The sequence below is a fragment of the Serinus canaria genome, chromosome 17 (genome assembly GCF_022539315.1).
Source record: "Serinus canaria isolate serCan28SL12 chromosome 17, serCan2020, whole genome shotgun sequence".
Taxonomy (NCBI): Eukaryota; Metazoa; Chordata; class Aves; order Passeriformes; family Fringillidae; genus Serinus; species Serinus canaria.
In genome coordinates, this window is record NC_066330.1 from 5,048,563 (window position 1) to 5,066,580 (window position 18,018).

The 18,018-nt window shown below is 47.1% G+C and overlaps 3 protein-coding genes across 6 annotated transcripts; 2 read left to right on the forward strand and 1 right to left on the reverse strand.

Moving 5' to 3' along the window:
* The first annotated feature begins 8 nt into the window (after positions 1–8).
* On the forward strand, positions 9–4,725 carry C17H9orf78 (chromosome 17 C9orf78 homolog). Its single transcript, XM_030232570.2, has 9 exons — positions 9–153; positions 827–886; positions 1,133–1,184; positions 1,382–1,452; positions 1,692–1,769; positions 2,205–2,402; positions 2,850–2,986; positions 3,657–3,755; positions 4,159–4,725. Exons 1-9 carry the CDS (start codon positions 71–73, stop codon positions 4,248–4,250), a joined length of 870 nt encoding a protein of 289 aa, XP_030088430.1. The 5' UTR covers positions 9–70; the 3' UTR covers positions 4,251–4,725.
* A 137-nt stretch (positions 4,726–4,862) lies between these two features.
* On the forward strand, positions 4,863–9,579 carry LOC103819003 (torsin-1A). 2 transcript variants are annotated; one of them, XM_009093429.4, is made up of 5 exons: positions 5,056–5,668; positions 5,883–6,148; positions 7,153–7,328; positions 7,439–7,566; positions 8,232–9,579. In XM_009093429.4, exons 1-5 carry the CDS (start codon positions 5,458–5,460, stop codon positions 8,480–8,482), a joined length of 1,032 nt encoding a protein of 343 aa, XP_009091677.2. In that variant the 5' UTR covers positions 5,056–5,457; the 3' UTR covers positions 8,483–9,579. The 2 variants fall into 2 exon arrangements, 1 of the variants encoding a protein (XP_009091677.2); XR_007778969.1 differs by lacking the exon at positions 8,232–9,579 and having other exon boundaries at positions 4,863–5,668; positions 7,128–7,328.
* A 1,565-nt stretch (positions 9,580–11,144) lies between these two features.
* Positions 11,145–17,561, reverse strand: LOC103819005 (torsin-1B). 3 transcript variants are annotated; one of them, XM_050980945.1, is made up of 6 exons: positions 17,249–17,411; positions 15,954–16,090; positions 15,574–15,839; positions 14,429–14,604; positions 13,344–13,471; positions 11,145–13,188 (listed from the first exon to the last, which is right to left on the reverse strand). In XM_050980945.1, the coding sequence occupies exons 1-6, from the start codon at positions 17,302–17,304 to the stop codon at positions 12,911–12,913; spliced, it is 1,041 nt and encodes a 346-aa protein (XP_050836902.1). In that variant the 5' UTR covers positions 17,305–17,411; the 3' UTR covers positions 11,145–12,910. The 3 variants fall into 3 exon arrangements, with proteins under 3 accessions (XP_050836902.1, XP_030088427.1, XP_030088428.2); XM_030232567.2 differs by lacking the exon at positions 15,954–16,090 and having other exon boundaries at positions 17,118–17,561; XM_030232568.2 differs by lacking the exon at positions 17,249–17,411 and having other exon boundaries at positions 15,954–17,111.
* Between the last annotated feature and the right edge of the window lie 457 nt (positions 17,562–18,018).

Sequence of the window (18,018 nt, forward strand, 5' to 3'; positions counted from 1 at the left end):
CATCGGGGCGCGCCGCAGCAGCGGGAGGGACGCGGCGGCCGTGGCGCGGCGCGGCGCGGCAGCCGGAGCGATGCCGGGCCAGAAATCCTTCCGCCGGCGCAGGGAGGAGGAGGACGAGGAGGAGGAGGACGAGCAGCTCGCCGAGGAGGTCAGGTGGGTCGGGCGCCGGCGGGGAACCGGGCCGGGCCGGCCCCAGCGGGAACCCCAAGCGCGCCCGGCCCTGCGGCGGTCGAGGGGCGGGACGGGACCCGTGCCTGTTTTGGCTCAGCAGTGCGGTGTCCGCGTGTCACAACATCGTGTCGTGTCATATCGTCACGTACGGCTGTGCTGTGGGCGGTGACGTCACGTCATATTGCCGTGTTGAACCGCTGTGTTGTGGCGTGACGTCACAGCGTGCGTCACAGCCTTACGTGATCCCAGCAGTTACGGATTCCTCTCAGTTTAGGGAGAAACTCTTGAGATTTCAATTCGCCATCAACTTTCTTCAGTCACTCATGCCTGGATGTATTTTGGCTCGTCCTTCCCAGATTGGCTTCTTCTTCAGGCCTTTCAGTGTTTGGTGCTGCCTTCCTCAGTTGAGGGAAAGCATCAGAAAGGAACAAATCCACCAAGAGTCTTGTTTTTAGCTCTTTTTCTGATTGCTCATATGCATGGGATTGCTTAAATAAATAGAAAATATCTATTTAACTTGAAACCCATAAAGTGGATGCTGATATGCAGAGGTTTAGGATAAAATCAAATAGAAAATTCTGCGTTAACTGCGGAAAATAAAGTGAACTAATAAAACCAAAGCGTCAAGTACTAAGTCAAATGTTTTTTTCTTTAGGTTGAAACTTGAGGAAGCCAAAGAAGTTCAGAGCCTCAGGAAGCGGCCCAATGGGGTGAGGTAAGGCATGTGGCACTGGGGAGGGGAAATTGAGTTTTGTGCAGGGGTGTGATGTGACAGCCAGTTTCTGTCTTGTCATCTGCCTCCTTCCAGGCAGACACTGCCAAAATTATGTTTCTGACAGAGGAGTTTCTATGTTAAAGCCTAAGGATGGAAAAGACAGGGAGACTTAGAGAGGGATAAAGCAATGCAGTATTGTGTTTCTTCCTGCTGAATTTTGTCTCCTTTTTTTATCTGCCTGACCAGTGCTGTAGCTCTGCTGGTGGGGGAGAAGCTGCAAGAAGAAGCCACACTTGTGGTAAGTGCTGGACAGCTCCATGACCTCGGGGCTCAGATGTGATGGTATGAGAACACTGACTGTGTCAATCCAGCCTGGGGCAGGACTGGTGTCACAGCTCAATTCCTAAATGTTTCCTGTGGTTTTATCCAGATTTTGAAGACTAGCATTAAACTAGAGGGAAGTTTCAGGGGTTTTTATTATTTCTTGTTTTACAGGATGACCCATTTAAGATAAAATCTGGTGGAATGGTAGACATGAAGAAGCTGAAAGAAAGAGGCAAGGACAGGTAAGTGCATGTGAGCTCTGAAAATCTCTCTCTGGAGTTGTATTTAATGACAACTGGTAATTAATTAACCAGAGGTTGTGTCACTTTGAAGAGTTTCATATTATGCAGTCTGAATAGCTGCTTTTGCTCTAACTTGTTAAATTACTTTAAAAAAACCCACCACACACCCCTCTCCCAAAAAAAACAAACAGCCAACAAAAAACCCACCAAAACCTGTAAACATTGTGGTTTCCACTTAGGATTAATGAAGAGGAAGATCTGAACTTGGGAACTTCCTTCTCAGCAGAAACCAACAGGCGGGATGAAGATGCTGACATGTGAGTTGTGCTGTGTTGTGTCTCTGGTGTTGAATCAGGCTGGGTGGCCCTTCACCATTTATTTTTTTATGTTGTGGGTTCTGAGTAGTTCCAGGACATATTCCCAGTTATCACTGAAAGTTTCCCTTCCCTTTCACTTCTGGCCTCCTGGAGTTGAGAAGGCTTTTCCATGGGCAAAGCTAGGAGGTGCCAACCAGCCAGCTTGGCACTAAATCCCTGTGGGAGCCTTCTCTGCCGGCTGTTAAAGGCCTTGGAGGATCTGATTATTTCTTGGACAATTAATTATTGCTGCTAATATTAGCTGAGTGCTTTTGGGGAGATAATTCTTTCCTCTCTCCCAGCTGTCATAACAGGGATACAGCTGTGCTCCAGCAGTGCTGGAACAGAGTACAGGAACAGAATTAAATGCCCTGTCCCTTGTGTGCTGCTGTTTAGGATGAAGTACATTGAGACTGAGCTGAAGAAGAGAAAGGGAATTGTGGAGAATGAGGAGCAGAAGGTGAAGCTTAAGAATGCTGAGGACTCCCTGTACGAGCTGCCAGAGAACATCCGTGTCTCCTCTGCCAAGAAGACTGAGGAGATGTTGTCCAACCAGATGCTGAGTGGCATTCCTGAAGTGGACCTGGGGATTGAGTATGTGTGTCACAGATCTGTGGCTGCTGCCCAGGGCTGCCAGGATGAGCAGCTGTTGGCTGGCAGAGCAGCACTATGCCTGGATTGCACATCCCCAGGGTGGGGTGGGGTGGGATTGAGCCTTGTTCTGGATTTGTCCTGCACAGCCCCAGGGCTCGGTGCAGCTCCATCCTGTGACTTCTGGGAAAAGGCTCTTCTGTGACCTGACCCCAGCAGCTTTCTGCAAGACCCCTTTGTGTCCTGCACTGAAGTGATACTGAAGTGATACACCAAGCTAGGAGCTTCCATTTTGCCTTTGAAGCAGTGTCTGTTTCTATGGCACTGCCTCCTCTCTCAAAAACTGCACGAGGTGCCACAGCAGTGCTATTACTGTCCTCCAATTCCATGCACATAGCACTTCTGGGCTTGCTACCCTTTCTAACTATGAGTTGTTTTTTTTTCTTCTAGTGCAAAAATAAAAAACATCATCTCAACTGAAGAGGCCAAGGCCAAGCTGCTGGCAGAGCAGCAGAACAAAAAGAAAGACAGTGAAACTTCCTTTGTTCCCACCAACATGGCTGTTAATTATGTCCAGCACAACAGATGTAAGTCTTGAGTGTCCCTCCTGACCCAGTTGGGACAGAGAAATTGTGTATCCATGTATCAGTGTGTCAGGATTGCTTTTCCTGAGATGCTCAGATAGACCCTGTCTGGCCAAGTTTTTTTCCTTCTGCCCATCAGCAAGGAGATGGATTAATTTCTCATGGCTGGGCTTTCTGAACTTCCAGAAAGCTTACACTGCCTCATAAATTTCAAGATGTTTTCTTTAAGCTGTGCCTGTTTGTTGGAAATGATGGTGTGTGATGGAGAGACTCCAGTTTGCAGGCTGCCAGGGCAGACAGGTGTCCAAGCAAACACCTCCTGACCTTATGGGACAGGAGATGGGAATTAATTTCTTTGTGATGCTCTGATGCTGCAGACATCTAGAGGGAAGGCAGCCTTTTGCTGTGTCCTTCCATGCTTACAAGGGTGATGGGAATCCGGTTGGTGTGTTCTGATGGAAGTGAAGAGTGTTTGGGCCACTTGAAATAGTGCTTTTGAAATTTGCTCTGCCCCATCTTCCCTAGTTAACCATAGAAACCAATTCCAAAAAGGCTAGGTCTGAGTTTCTGTTCTTTCTGGTAAAGATGACTTGCAACAAAGGCCATAGAAATGTATCCATGAGGATAAGAGTGCTCCAGATAATATCCTTACCTGATGTTTCCTTTCTTGCAGTTTATCACGAGGAGCTGAATGCACCAGTGCGGAGGAACAAGGAGGAGCCAAAGCCGCGCCCGCTGAGAGTGGGGGACACAGAGAGGCCAGAGCCTGAGCGTGAGTTCCACACCGGAATGGTTGGAGGGAGGCACTGAAACTCTTCAGGGGTCTTGTACAGAGAACAATCTGGCTCTGCTTTCCTCTTCTCTGAGTGCCCTGAGGCAGTGGGAGTGGAGCAATCCAGGTCCAAGAGCTGTTGCACCTCTAGATCACACCTGAAACTCTGGATGATGTCTGTAGAGACAGACATCCATCCTCCATCCTCCAGCTCAGGGGTGGAGTGGTGAAGGTCACAACTGAAGTGTTGCCAAAGCTACCTGACAAAGGTTTGGTGGAATAGCAAAGGGTGTAAGGCAAAAACCTCACATAGTGAGGGACTGTCTCAGGGGGGTGGCAGAGTTCAGGAAATGTCTCCTGTGAAAGGACAGGGATATTAAATTGTCTTCTCTTTCTTTTGAAGGATCTCCTCCAAATCGCAAACGTCCCCTCAATGAAAAAGCCACGGATGATTATCACTATGAGAAGTTCAAGAAGATGAACAGGAGATACTGATGAATGTGGACTGAAGCCTCTGGAGTTGTTCCTGTTTTCCACCAATTAAGGATTTTGTGTCAGTGACCTGCGATGGATGTTGGGAAGAGTCAGTACCTTCAGATGCTGATGTTACCTACGAAGCTCTTCCTGTGTGATCTTGTAGTGAATCAGTGCAGGTGATTGTGAACTCTTTGGTTGGTGTAACTTTTTGTATATAAATATGTTCTTATAAATGAAGTTTTTTAATGGAAATTGAGTTTTCATGGTTGGCAATTTTTAGTGAGAAAACAAAGTGGCTTTTATAGATTTTTCTTTTCACCATCTTAATACTAAAACAAAGAGAACCTTTAAAAGCAGCAATGTTGTTTGCTTTGTAAATGTAAAGCTCTTGGGAGCTTCTTGTCCACATGTCTTCCCCAGAAGTGCAGTGTGGGTACTTGTAGTGAAGATTTGTAACTTGAAAATAGTAAAAGTGGTTTTTAAGTTATTGTAACATTTTTCTTCTGGAATTCATGCTGATGGGTTTTTCCTGGTTTGTGGGTTTTGGTGGTGCTGACGGCCAGATTGTCCCATTGCTCAAAAGTGACAACTCCAGGGCGCAAAGGGACAGCCTCAGATTTCACTTTTTCCCAGAAAAGCGGAAGAATTTCCATGCCAGGCCAGGGGCGAGTTTGCCCCTGAGCTTGTGCAGGTCAGCAGAAGATCCCTTGAGCATGTAGCCTTAAGCTGAGATAGGGGAGATTTGATTTGGATTCGATATTAGAAACAAAATTTTTCACTGTTTGGGTGGTCAGGCTTTGGAATAGTCTACGCGGGGAGGTGGTGGAGCTCCATTCCTGGGGGCGTCAGAATGTGGCACTGGATGGTGTGGGTTTTAGTGATTTAGGGGTAACAGTGGCAGTGCTGGATGGACAGTTGGACATGATGGTGGTAAAGGTCTCTTCTAACCATGACGATTCTTTGATCCCTCTATTCTAACACCCGGGCACAGAATGTAATATGTAATAACTGCACAGCGCCACGCTGCCTTCCGCTCCCGAAGCGGGTGCCCGCCCCAACATGGCGGCGGCACCTCAGCCCCTCAGCGCTGGCCGCGCCCGTTCCCGCCCCAACATGGCGGCCACCCCGCAGCCTCGGCCCCGCCTCTCCCCGCACCCGCCATGGCGGCGGCGGAAGCGGCACCGAGGGGCGGAAGCGGCTCCCGGGCGGCTGGGCCGGGCGGGCCATGAAGCTGCGGCGGGGCGCGCTGCGGGCGGCCCTGGCGTTGGTGCTGCTGCCGCTCCTCACGCCGGCCGGTGCCGTGGAGCCCATCAGCGTGGGACTCGCCATCGCGGGCGCCGCTGCCTCAGCCCTCACCGGCTTCATCTCCTACCCGCGGCTCTACTGCTACTTCAGGGAGTGCTGCCTGCAGCGGCACGACCCGCGCGCCGCCGCCGGTGCGGGACCGGGATGGGCTGAGGGGAGGTGGCGGGAGGGCGCCGGGGCAGCGGCGGCTTCGGGAGCCGGGCAGAGCCCGCGGGGCCTTCCCGTGGGCCGCCGCTCCAGCCGGGCCCTTTGGCCCCTGCCCGGGGCTGGCGGCCGCCACCGCGGGCGGGGTGAGCCCGCGCCCGGCCCGCTCCCCGCCGCTGACAGTGTGGTCTCTCCATGCAGCTCTGCAGCAGAATTTGGACAAGAAGCTGTTCGGGCAGCACTTGGTGAGCAAAGTGGTTGTAAAAGCCGTGAGGGGTTTCTTGAACAATACCAATGCCAAAAAGCCTCTCGCGCTTTCCTTGCACGGGTGGACTGGAACAGGCAAAAACTTTGTCAGTAAGATCGTCGCCGAAAGCATTTATAAAAGAGGTCTGCAGAGTAAATATGTCCATCAGTTCGTGGCAACTTTACACTTTCCTCACGCTCACAGCATCAATCTCTACAAGGTAAGAATGAGCTGTGCTGTAATGAGTTATAAATGTCATGGCATGATCAGTACATCAGACCTAGCTGTTATTTTATATAGTAACATGTGTACTGTGCCAGTTCTGTGATCTGTACAGAACTGTACTAGCATCCATCAGGATTGGTTTTCCCGTGCAAAGTTTTTTGCATGTGTTTTGAGCCTCTCTTTAGGGAAGAGTGATATGGTTTCATTTTCATTCTAGGAGAAGTAGAAGGAGAAGGCAGTAGCAGAAAGTATTGCTGCTTATCCCCAATACACCTGCAGTTCAGGGACTGAGTAGAATAAATTAAAAAGTGATGAATCACTGAAAATAGTCAGAACAGTTATTTCTCATTCATCTACCAGCACATCAACCCTTTTCCCCCTAGTTAATGCATTATTGATCTTGAATGTAATACTCAAGGTGAAAATGCAATGCTTAAGTGAGAGACTCTTTCAATGCAATAAAGCACTAGCCTTTCTGGACAACAGTGTTGTAAGAAGGACTTGTAATTGTCTTCATTTAACTTCTGATTGATTAAAACAGAGTTAAATTTTGTTTCTCCTTCTGCCAGTGATGGCAGGTGCAATTTCTCACTGCTTCTGCTGGGTAGCAAATTTAATATTGCTTATATTAAGGTTGTTTAGACCAAAGTGCTGCCAAAAGTCATCTGATTTGTCAGAGCTTGGCTTTGTGTGGCTGTTCCTTGGTGGGACCCATTTTTTGTCCTACTGTGCACTTTCATTTTTGCTTTTCATATGAATATCTAGGAGAATTTCTGTTTCTCCCATCCTGACTCTTGGTGTCTTAAAATTTTTCAGAACCAGCATGAGATTTTGTTGAGGTATTTACAGCTTGTTTTAGTCAAGAAGCCAATGCTATTAAAATGACACCATTAAAATGACAACTCCTTCAGGACAAGGTTCCATAAACAGAAAGTGCTATTTTTTTTTCTGTCTTTTCAACACAACTCTTTCAGCATCTTTCACTTTTATGGCACTCAGGACCAGCTGCAGTCGTGGATTCGGGGAAATGTGAGTGTCTGTCCCCGCTCACTCTTCATATTTGATGAAATGGATAAAATGCACGCAGGGCTCATTGACTCCATCAAGCCCTTCCTGGACTACTATGAGCTGCTGGATGGGGTGTCCTACAGACAAGCCATCTTCATCTTCCTCAGGTAAACAGTGCCTTCTCAGGGTTGCTGTTCTGTCCACTCCATGCATTTACTTGATAACTTCAACTTTTAAAACTACCCCCAGCCGCAGTCTCTGTTTTCTCTTTACTTAGCAATGCAGGAGCTGAAAAGATAACAGAGGTGGCACTAGATTTCTGGAGGAATGGGAGGACAAGGGAAGACATCCAGCTCACAGATATCCAAAATGCACTCTCTGTGTCTGTCTTCAACAACAAAAATAGTGAGTAAAGTTGGGATTGCTTTTGAGGTGGTGAAAGTTACACAAAAGGGATGGGCTGCATTTAGCTGCATTTTTACAAGCTATGGTTTCTTCTTGATGTGGCCTCCAGTTTTTGGTTTGTGAGAAGCAAAAATGCAGGTTTGGGGTCTGCAGTTGGCTCCCAGGATGGGTGAAGATTCAGGAGCTCAATGTGCACCTTGGCTACCAGCCTGTTTGCTGCACATTTTGGGGGAAGCGCTTCACAGGTTTCCTCACACAGAACTTGTGGTGAAAAGAGGTATTAACATAATTATGCTCTTGGAAGCAAACTCACTGTACTTCTTAAAAAATTGAGATACAAGCTCCAAAAAGAAGAGTAAGAAATCTGGTCTGGGAAAGCTGATAAGAGAGAGAAAATCTGTCTCGCTCTAGGTGAGAGAGGGAAAGATATGAGACCAGCACCTGGAGAGCAAGGCTCAAGCACAGCCTAAATTCATTCATTCAGCCTAAAGGACCACATTTATGTGTCTGTCCAAAGTAACATGAGAGGGGGCTTATATTGACTTGTGCATTATAGTGCCCTAAAATCCTAGGAGAATTCGTAGCTGTGATCTGCCCCTTGCTCCCGTTCAACCCGTGGTAGTGTTTAACTAGAGAAATGCTAACAAACCTCTTTCCCATTGCAGGTGGATTTTGGCACAGCACCTTGATTGACAGAAACCTCATTGACTACTTCATTCCTTTCCTGCCTCTGGAATACAAACATGTGAAAATGTGTGTCAGGGTTGAGATTGAGTCTCGTGGCTATGCTGTGGATGAAGACATTGTGAGCAGGATAGCTGAGGAGATGACCTACTTCCCCAGAGAGGAGAGAATCTATTCAGATAAAGGATGTAAAACTGTGGATGCAAAGCTGGATTATTATTATGACTTCTAATGCTTTATTGCTACAACCTGCAAAGAAGCAAATTTAACTTAATCACAAAGTGGGGGACCTGAGACATTTCATTTTTAAGTACTTTTTAAAGAAAGGAACACTTTTTTAACTGGTGTGTAAATAAGCAGCAGTGCCTCTGCATTTTTGTCACCATCACAGCTCCTGAGTGCTTCAGCTTTGTGCTGTGAAGGTAAGAAGGAACTACTTTGGGAATTCCTGGATCTGGCAGGGCTCAAGACTCTTCTTGAATCATGTGGTGATCATTGGAACCCTTTGGCAGATTCTTGACAGGTATAGAAGGACTGAGACTATAATCTAATTTTAATTTGATTTTGCTCTGATGTGGATGATCTCTAGACAATATTGAGAATTTTAATCAAAGTTCCTGTGTCTCTGAAAGCCTTCATTGGTCCTGTGTGGGAATATGCATTAAAAATAGAACATGTGTCTTTTTGCCTTCAACAGCTTGGGCCCAGTAAAGGTAAGGGGGAATCTGGAATTTAAAAATCTGTGTATACAGTGCCATTGTCTCTTTAAAAACTGGTGTCTAATTTAGTCTCCTATATGTCAAACCAAGAATATAAAACTCTTTGTTGTGACTAGAGTTCAGAGAGCAGAGTTAATATCACAAGGTTATGAGTTAAAATCCATAAATGCCACAGTGGTGTACTTAGTTCCTGTTTTAGGTTAGTCTTTATGTTGCCTACAGCAGGCTCTCCCAGGAGTGATCTCAGGAGGGAGAACTGTGCTCTGGGAGTGCTGAGTCAGCTTCATGGAAAAGCTGCAACATCACGGGAAATGTGTACAGATTAAATTTTACACCATGGAAATTGAAAAGGTGTTTCTCTTTTTCACTTACACGTTGAATTCAGGGGTCAGCTGGCAGGGATTTCTCTTTTTCATCTTCTCACCATACTGTGTGCCTTTGAGGTAGGGATGGAGGCAGATCTAAAGGCATTTGAAAAAATAATAACCCATAAAATGTGTCCACTGAAGTTACTGTGAAGGGTGTCAGACTTGTTTCTGAATGTGAGCACTGCAGAGGCTTTTTACATTCCAGTTACTGTTCAAAATAAACTTTTCTCATCAGAAATGTATTTCTTAGCTACCTTCTGGTGTTCTTTGCATTCAGTGATTTGATACTAATTTTGCACAAATTTATTCCATGTTGAGGAAGAGCACACTGCATTCCTGGCTGTTCCAGCTGTGCTTGAGTCCAGGTTCTGCTTCTGCAGTGCAAAGGGCAGAGATAGGAGATGTGACTGTGCTATCTGGTGAAACAAATCAATCCTGGAATGGAAACTGCACTTCTGGACTGTTATACTAATTCTAGCCATGTGGTTTTTGTAGAAGCAGACTTCCTAGATGCATGTGTGCTCAATAAGGATGAACTTGTCTTGTAAAGACCAGTTAAAACCCTGTTGCTCACCTCCTCCTCCCACTGTGGTACCACTGCCTGAACACTGCAGGCTGTTTGAAGCCACCCACATTTTCAGTGACAGCATCTTGGAGTTTTCTCTGCAAGGGGGAAAAAAAGGGGCCAGTGAGGCTCCAACTGTCCTTGCTCTGAAGGTGTGTGATATACAAATTATTAATCCTACTATTTGTTAGCAAATGAGTGCTTTGAACTCAGGTATTTATCTGTTTCTTTGACTTCCTGATTATAGTAAATAACTGGCTAATGGGAAAAAGCAGATGTAATGATGATAAACTTGTACTGTGGTCTGGTACCAAGAGAATCAGTACAATCAAGCTGTGTTGTGGCTCTTCCAGAACTATCTTAGTTCTGCTTTGTGTGCCTTGTGTACCAGGGCAGCATCAATACAAGTATTTGATATGCATTGCTAGCCAGTATTTCTCACAGCCCTGAATGGCCCAGGGTAGATGGAAGCCATTCCTCCTCTGGAGAGGAGGAATGATGTGGAAAGGGTGAGACTGCCTCTGTTTAATCTCTCTCCTGTTCTGGCCAGGAGCAGCTGCATCTGGGGAAAAGACATAGCTGTGCCTGAAATCACTCCCAGATCTGATCCTTCTGATCCTGTTATTCCTTCCCTGCATGGTTTCAGAGCAAAGGTCCTCACTCTTTCTTGCTATGACTGGGTAACTTTAGCCATTATAGAATAGGCCATTTAAGGCTGGATCACACACTTAAAGTGGCATGGGGGAGAGGTCTCCTGCCCAGAGGAACAGTCCATTGGCCAGGTAAAAGGAGCTGAGCAGTGCCAAGAGTGAATTCTGTTCTTGCCAGTGTCCAGGACAAGCAGCTGCTGCTTTAGTTCAGTTTGCTGCAGGGAGTATTCTGAGATCTCACGCTGCTGGTAAAATCAGAGGCCGTGGTTTAAATCCACTGAAATAGGAAGTGCTGCTGTCCTGCCAGCCAGAGGCAGCCTGGCCCCAGAGCCTGGTGTGCCCAGGGAGGACAAGCAGCTGAGCTGTCCCAGGAGTGGGGGAGTCCAAGTGAACAGCAGAGCCTGTGCTTCCCAGGCAGCTCCCTGACATTGCCTGGTGCATCCTCAGAGCACAACACGTGGGTCACAACTGCCCCTTCAGTGAGGTGTGAGCTGCTGCCAACACCTGCTCTCACTTAGAAAGGAAGTGTAAGAGAAACATGCAGTGCAGCTTTCTAGTACCTTCCTATATCTGAAAATGATTAACCAAGAGAAAAGTAGTAACTTAGGATTTATTCCAACTGCAGTACAGTAGTATTTAGTGTTTTGAAATAGCACAAATATTTTCTTTTTGGAGTAAGTGAAACTGGATGCAGCATATACAACTACGAATAAATCAGTCAGTAGGGAAAACATCACACTGAAAAGTGACAGTCCAATGTCCCAAGGTTAATGGCTTGCTAGTGTTTGGCTCTGGAGATTGCATCACTGTGAACAGTTTGCCAACGTTTGACAAACTCCAGTGGGGCTGTAAAAGGCAATCAACACTTTTAATTTAGAACTTAACATGAGCGCTAAACTCTCTATTGTAATTTGAATTAACATGATTGTAATGAGACCTATAATTAGCAATACCTCTTAAAGGAAGTTTAAATACAAGTGAGGGAATAATGATGCAGCATAAAAACAGCCCCCTCCCTTGTAGCAATTTAAAACCACAGTACAACCAACAAAGTGAAAGGCACTTCTGTCTTGCATTACAACATTCGATGGGAGACTAAGAGTTAAAGCTTGCAACAGCGTTTAAAACCCAGTCCCCCCACTGGGTGAAGGTTAAATTGATCTTTCCGAGCTTCTTAACTCATCACTCACCCTTTCACACAGGCATTCTTTTATAAAACATACCTAACTAGTGAGGTATAGGCTTGTTGCTGTTGCTTACATTTCAGCATAAAAATACACTATTAAAAATACTTTCTCCATTCAAGTGTCTTCCAAGCAAGGTGAGAGCACCATTATCCACACCTTGACCAGTAGGAGCAGCAGGGAGGGACTACTACAGACCTCACAGGCTTCAGGCCCAGGAGCCCACAGAGATTAATCTGACAAACTGCAACAGTTGAATTCTCATGATTGATTTTTCTGCTTAAGTACAAAAGACTGGCCTAGTATGTTGTGACAGATCTATCAGATGGGTCCCTCAGTTTAGGAAGACCTGGAGTCACAAATTTACTAAGAGAATACTTTAACAATTTATTTTTCCCCAAAGAAACACAGGGCAAGCTCTTACTTCCTCTTCCCCTGCCCTCTCTCCATTATTTAGTAATAGATTTCTAGGAACTCATAATGACTTCTCATATTACTGTACGAGGAGATGTAGGATGTGCCCAGCTGAGACACAGGAAGATTTCTACCATATCATCTTCTTACTGCAATGCACCAAGGAGTTCACCCTTGCAGACATGATCACAGTTCAGAACACAGCACACATCCCTCCATTTCACTGGGAATGTGAACAAGACTGTGTACATGGAACGGAGTACAAACTATCTGGAAAAATTCCTCTGTGTTCCTTTGTTCCAATCTAGTTTATGTGGAAAGAGGAATTAAATACTTCATAATCCCAGCATTGGAAGAATAAAGCAGGAGAGGCTGTATCCAGTGCTGTGTGTCACACTAAAAATTCTCTATAGACTAAAAGAAAACTAAAGGGGGCAACACTGGGATACCAGCCAGTTCAGAGATGAACAGGCTGGATGGGACTATGAGTGACCTGATTCATGGAAGGTGTCCCTGCCCATGGCAGGATGTCACTAGATGATCTCTAAGTCCCAATTCTATGTTAAGTTAAAAAAAAAAAAAAAACAAACAAAAAAAAAAAAAAAAAAAAAACCAAAAAACAACTAAACACACAAGCTACAAAGCCCATACAGCTCACTCTGGTATTTTCACCATACTCCCTGCAACAGTAAAAAAGTGTAAGTGCAAATACACAGATTTCCAAAAGCTCTGAAAGTGCTGTGGAGACTCAAAGTGGAAATCAACCTCTGGTGTTCGTATCTCTCATCACAAAGTCTTCATGAATATCCAGCTTGGCCTGTACAGTCTTGCAGCCTTTGTCAGAGTAGATCCTCTGCTCCTTGGGGAAGTAGGTCATCTCATTTGCCACCTCCTGAACAATCTTCTCATCCACAGCATAGCCACGGGCTGCCATTTCAGCCCTGACACACATCTTCACGTGCCTTTGCTCCAGGGGCAGGAAAGGGACAAAGTAATCAATCAGGTTCCTGTCAATGATACTGCTGTGCCACAGCCCACCTGGATAAATTGGAGGGAAAAAAAATCGTAAGTAGAAGTTTTTCTAAACTTGATCCTGCATATGACAGGATCCACAAGCCAGACTGGATTCATAGAGTAGTTTGTCTCAGCCACTGAGGAATGAATTTCCCATTTTTGGGGGAAAAGTGACTTACTATTCTTGTTGTTGAAGACTCCTACAGAGAGCAAGGGCTCCAGGTCTTTCAGCTGAATATCTTCCCTGCGCTTTCCACTTGCCCAGAAGTCAAGAGCTGCTTTGTTAATTAAATCACCACCTGCATTGCTGATCATAAAAGAAAAATGTACAGTGGTGAAAAACAGACATGAGTGAACCAGAACTTCTTTTGCAGCCTGTTAAGTATATTGCTAATCTCCTTGATATCAAACAAATCATCAAAAAGAATCCTGTAAGCCAAAATTTAGGGAAAGTCTCCAGTTCTTCAGCCATCAGTGTGTGGTGGGTTGCCCCCAGCCAGCAGCCAAGCACCTACATAGCCACTTGCTTAGTCCCTCCTACCTCAGTGGGATGGAATGAGAAAATAGGAAGAACAGAAGTCTGAAGACTTGTGGGTCAAGATAAAGGTAGTTTAATAGAAGGAAAAAAAGAAGAGGGAAAAAAACCCCAAGGAGGAAATAACTCACCTGCCCCACAGACAGACAAACACCCAGGCAAATGCTGAAGAACCATCACATTAAAGATGAAACTCCATTTTTTTCTCCACCTTTGTTTTTATTGCTTGGTATGGCATGCCACAGTATTCAATATCCTCCTGGGCACTTCAGGTCAGCTGTCCCAGCTGTGCCCTCCCATCCTCCTGCCCACTCCAGCCTTGAAGCTTTGCAAACATCATTCAGAACCAGGCAAAAGATTGGTGTGCTATCAACATTCTCAGAGCCACAAATCCCAAAGAGCACCAGACCAGCTGCTCTGAAGATATTTAACTCCGTGCCAGCAAGGTCCAGTACTTGGTACACCCATCCCAAAATGTGAACTCTCTTATGTCCTGTGCTCTGGGCCAGCTTCATGAGCTCATCATGCTGCAGTGGCCACGCACAGCATCAGACCTGCTCCACTACAGCCAAAGGCACAAGTTCAGACTGCTCCCCACTGTCTTTACCAGAGAAATCTTCCCTCCAGAGCATTTTTTTACTCTCCTTTGAATGAGGTGCCCAAGAAGCATCATTATAATAATAAATAAACATTCAGTATTTTAAAGTTACAGAAACTGGTGCCACAGACCTGAGGAAGATGAAGATGGCTTTCCTGTAAGACACCCCATCAACCTCCTCATAATAGTCTAAGAAGGGTTTGATGGCATCAATGACACCTGGATGCATTTTGTCCATCTCATCAAAAATGAAGACAGAGGAGGGACAGGCACTGACATTGCCTCGAATCCAGTTCTGCAGCTGTTCCTGGAACAAGAGGTTGAAAGCCACTGAAAAACAAGGCCTTTACTAGATGTACTGCAAGATTCTTGTATATTACAGATTCTGACTATCAAATTTCAGTATCCCACACCCACTGGCAGGTGAATGAAAGAGGAAAAGAACCAAAACAATGGTATCACCCAACACATGCAGACCAACGTCCAGCCAGAGCTAGAGCAACAACCAACTTGGAAACCAATGCTCCCCCATTTTTTCCTTCTTCAACCCCCTTTCTATGGCTGAGCATGACAGCATGTGTTATGGAATATCCTTTTGCCCAGTGGGGGTCAGCTGTCTAGGCTTTGCCCCCTCCCCATCTCTTGCCCACCCCAGTCAGCTCGAGATGAGTGGGAAAAACTAGCAAGCTTTGAAGCTGTGCAAGCACTACTGTAACAGCCAAAACACCACTGTGTTCTCAACATTATCAACACTGTTTCAGTCAGAAATGCAAAACACGGCCCCGCGGGGGATGTGGAGAAGGTGCCTTCCATCCCGGACAGCCAGGATAATGCAGCTGGAACGACAAACTCTCCTGCAGCGAGCACGGGAATCAGTAGATGGCATCAGTGAGAGGATAGCGCTAGGAAATGGAAACTATCTCGGGTTTGATTTCTCGGCTTTTTGGTGCCTTTTACTTTATACATGAACTTCCCCTTCTATCCCTCCTAAGCATCAACTTTGGAATTCTCAGCTGCACACCTCATGCTGTCAGGAACATGAACCAGAATATTCTGAGTTAGAAGGGACCCACAAGGATCACCGAGTCCAACTTTTAAGTGAATGGCCCGTACAGGGATCGAACTCACGACCTTGGCATGATCAGCATCATCATGATCAGCATCATGCTCCGACCAGCTGAGCTCATCCCAGAGGGAACCTGCGAGAGTTGTGCAGGACACCCCCCGCAGGGTGCACCCACTGCGGGTAACCGGGCCACCTCCGGCCCCTCCTCACCTTGTACAGCTTGACCTGGTCGTGGTGGGGGAAGTGCAGGGTGGCCAGGAAGAGATGCACGAACTTGCTGCGCAGGCCGGCGGGGTGGACCTGCTCCGCCAGGATCTGACTGAGGAAGTTCTTGCCGGTGCCGGCCCAGCCGTGCAGCGACAGCATCAGCGGCTTCTTGGGGCTGGGGTTGTTGCTGAAGCCCAGCACCGCCTTCAGCACCACGTCCTTGGCCAGGTGCTGCCCGAAGAGCCTATTGTCCAGCTGCGCCTTCAGCGCTGCGGGGAGAGGGACAGCTCAGCACCGCCGGTCACCGCGCACGCCCCGGGCCGCGCTGCCCAGTGACCGGCCGAGCTCGGGGGCAGCCCGGCCGCCCCCCGCCCCCGCCGTACCGGTGGCGTTGAGGCGCTGCCCGGCGCGGGGGCAGCACTCCACGTAGCTGCAGTAGAACCTGGGGTGCGACAGGTAGCCGGTGAGCGCCGAGGCCACGCCGATGGCCAGGCCCACGCTGAGCGGCTCCAGCGCCGCCAGCCCCGGCAGCAGCACCCACAGCAGCGGCACCGAGCGCGCCATGACGGCCCCGAGCGCGCGCGCCGCGCCCACCGCGCCTGCGCGCCCGCGCGTCCCCGCCCCGTGAGGGACCGCTGCCATCTTTGTGCCGGGCAGAGATCCCGGGGACACAGCGCCTCACCTGCTGCCAGCTCCGCAGGGAAATTAAACCTCCGATACCGGCTCTTTACTAGCGAGGAAGCGTTACTTTAGTCTGGCCAGGACGGCCAAATTGCAGCCTCCACACAGACACAAAAGTTTTTTACTCATTTATGCCTTTTTAACAAGCAACAGAATTATTACTCATCAGTTCTAAATTACATCATTTTCTTCCATTAGTTGCTACTCTGCCCTCCATTGCTTATTGATTTCTTGCTTCTTATGTTAATTAGTCCACAATTTTAGTCTTTTTACTATCTTTTTCCTCTTGTAGGGACTTTACAATGAGTCTTTGCCTGTCTCCGACAAAATGTCCTTGTGGTCCATAATTTCTGCACTCCAGGTGTTCACCCTGAACAATACATGTTTCTCTCTCAGGCTTTGTTCATTGAGGCATATCGGAGTTAGTTTACCAAAATGTAAAGTTTCAGTATTTTCCCAAGCTGTGTTCCCTGCTTGTCCATTGGTGTCATTGGCACCCCCGGGAAGAGCCTGATCCACCTCCGTGGATATTTAGATATTTACACCCATTGATGAGGTCTGTCAGTGGCATCTGCCACCCTGATGGTGCCATACACCAGCAGAGCCCATTTCTGCCAATACAAACCAAGAAATCAGCAAGGACAATGCTCCAGTACTGCTCAGATAGAAGCAAGACACACAGCGTCTTGTGAGATAAGGAATATTAGGTTAGTCTGCCCTGTAGACTACAGAGATATATTCGGGTCTCTGCCTCGTAGAGCTGCTGTGGGTGGTGACCCTTACCTTCCACAAGCCCACCAAAGGAAGCTCTCAGCACCCTGCGAAGGAACACCAGCTTGGCTGCCGTGCCCTCCCCACTGCCTCACCTTTGAAGTTCACAGTGCTATTCCTTTTGCAGCACTCCTGGAAGCGGCACTTGAGCCAGGAGTCGGAGGACAAGAGGTGCCAAGCCATGAGAGCGCTTCCCGCAACGACCGAAGCGCTGAGAGGGTCAAAAGCCGGCGTCAGGGTGGGCACAAGAACAAAGATCACAGCAGCCTTCAGGAGCTTCATGGTGGGAGCTGCCAGCCAGCCTGGCTCAGCAGGAAAAGAAACCAAAACAGAAACTGCAGAAAAACTTCCTGGAGCGTGGAGCCTGGGGCTGCTGAAGGGGCTGGAAGCCAAGTCTCCTGTAAGCTGGAGGTGTTAATGAGTTAACAGACTTATCACGCTGCTCCAGGAGAAATGAAAGTGTTGTGAGCAGAGCACTGCATAGGCGCAGTGAGGGTTTCACTAGAACAATCCCAGCTCTGATGGGAGGAGGACTGGAACCTCTCAGCATCTTAACCCAGGTGCTAATTGGGCTGGTGATTAACGGAGTACACAGAGATGCTTGTTTTGGGCTTAATTGCGAGTGGTTGTGCTCACATTACACAGCCCGAGGATTTCCGTAGCAGTGCTTAGGGCTCTGCAATTCACAGCATTGAACGTGTCAGAAAACTGCTGTGTAAAACCAAGTCCTCAGAGCAGGTTTTTGTTTGTTTGTTTGTTTGTTTGTCTTTGTCCTGACAACTTTACTATCACCCCACCACCACCAAAAAAAAAAACAAAAAACCCAAACCCAAAAACAAACAAACAGAAAGGCGGAAAAGGGTTTCTTTTCTCAGCACTTTTTTTCCATGAAAAAAAAAAAATTGTGAAACGCACTTTTCAGCAATTCCCAATTGATTTTTAAAATCTCATTGGAAAAACATTGAGCAGCGTTATTTAGTATTCAAAATACCTGTT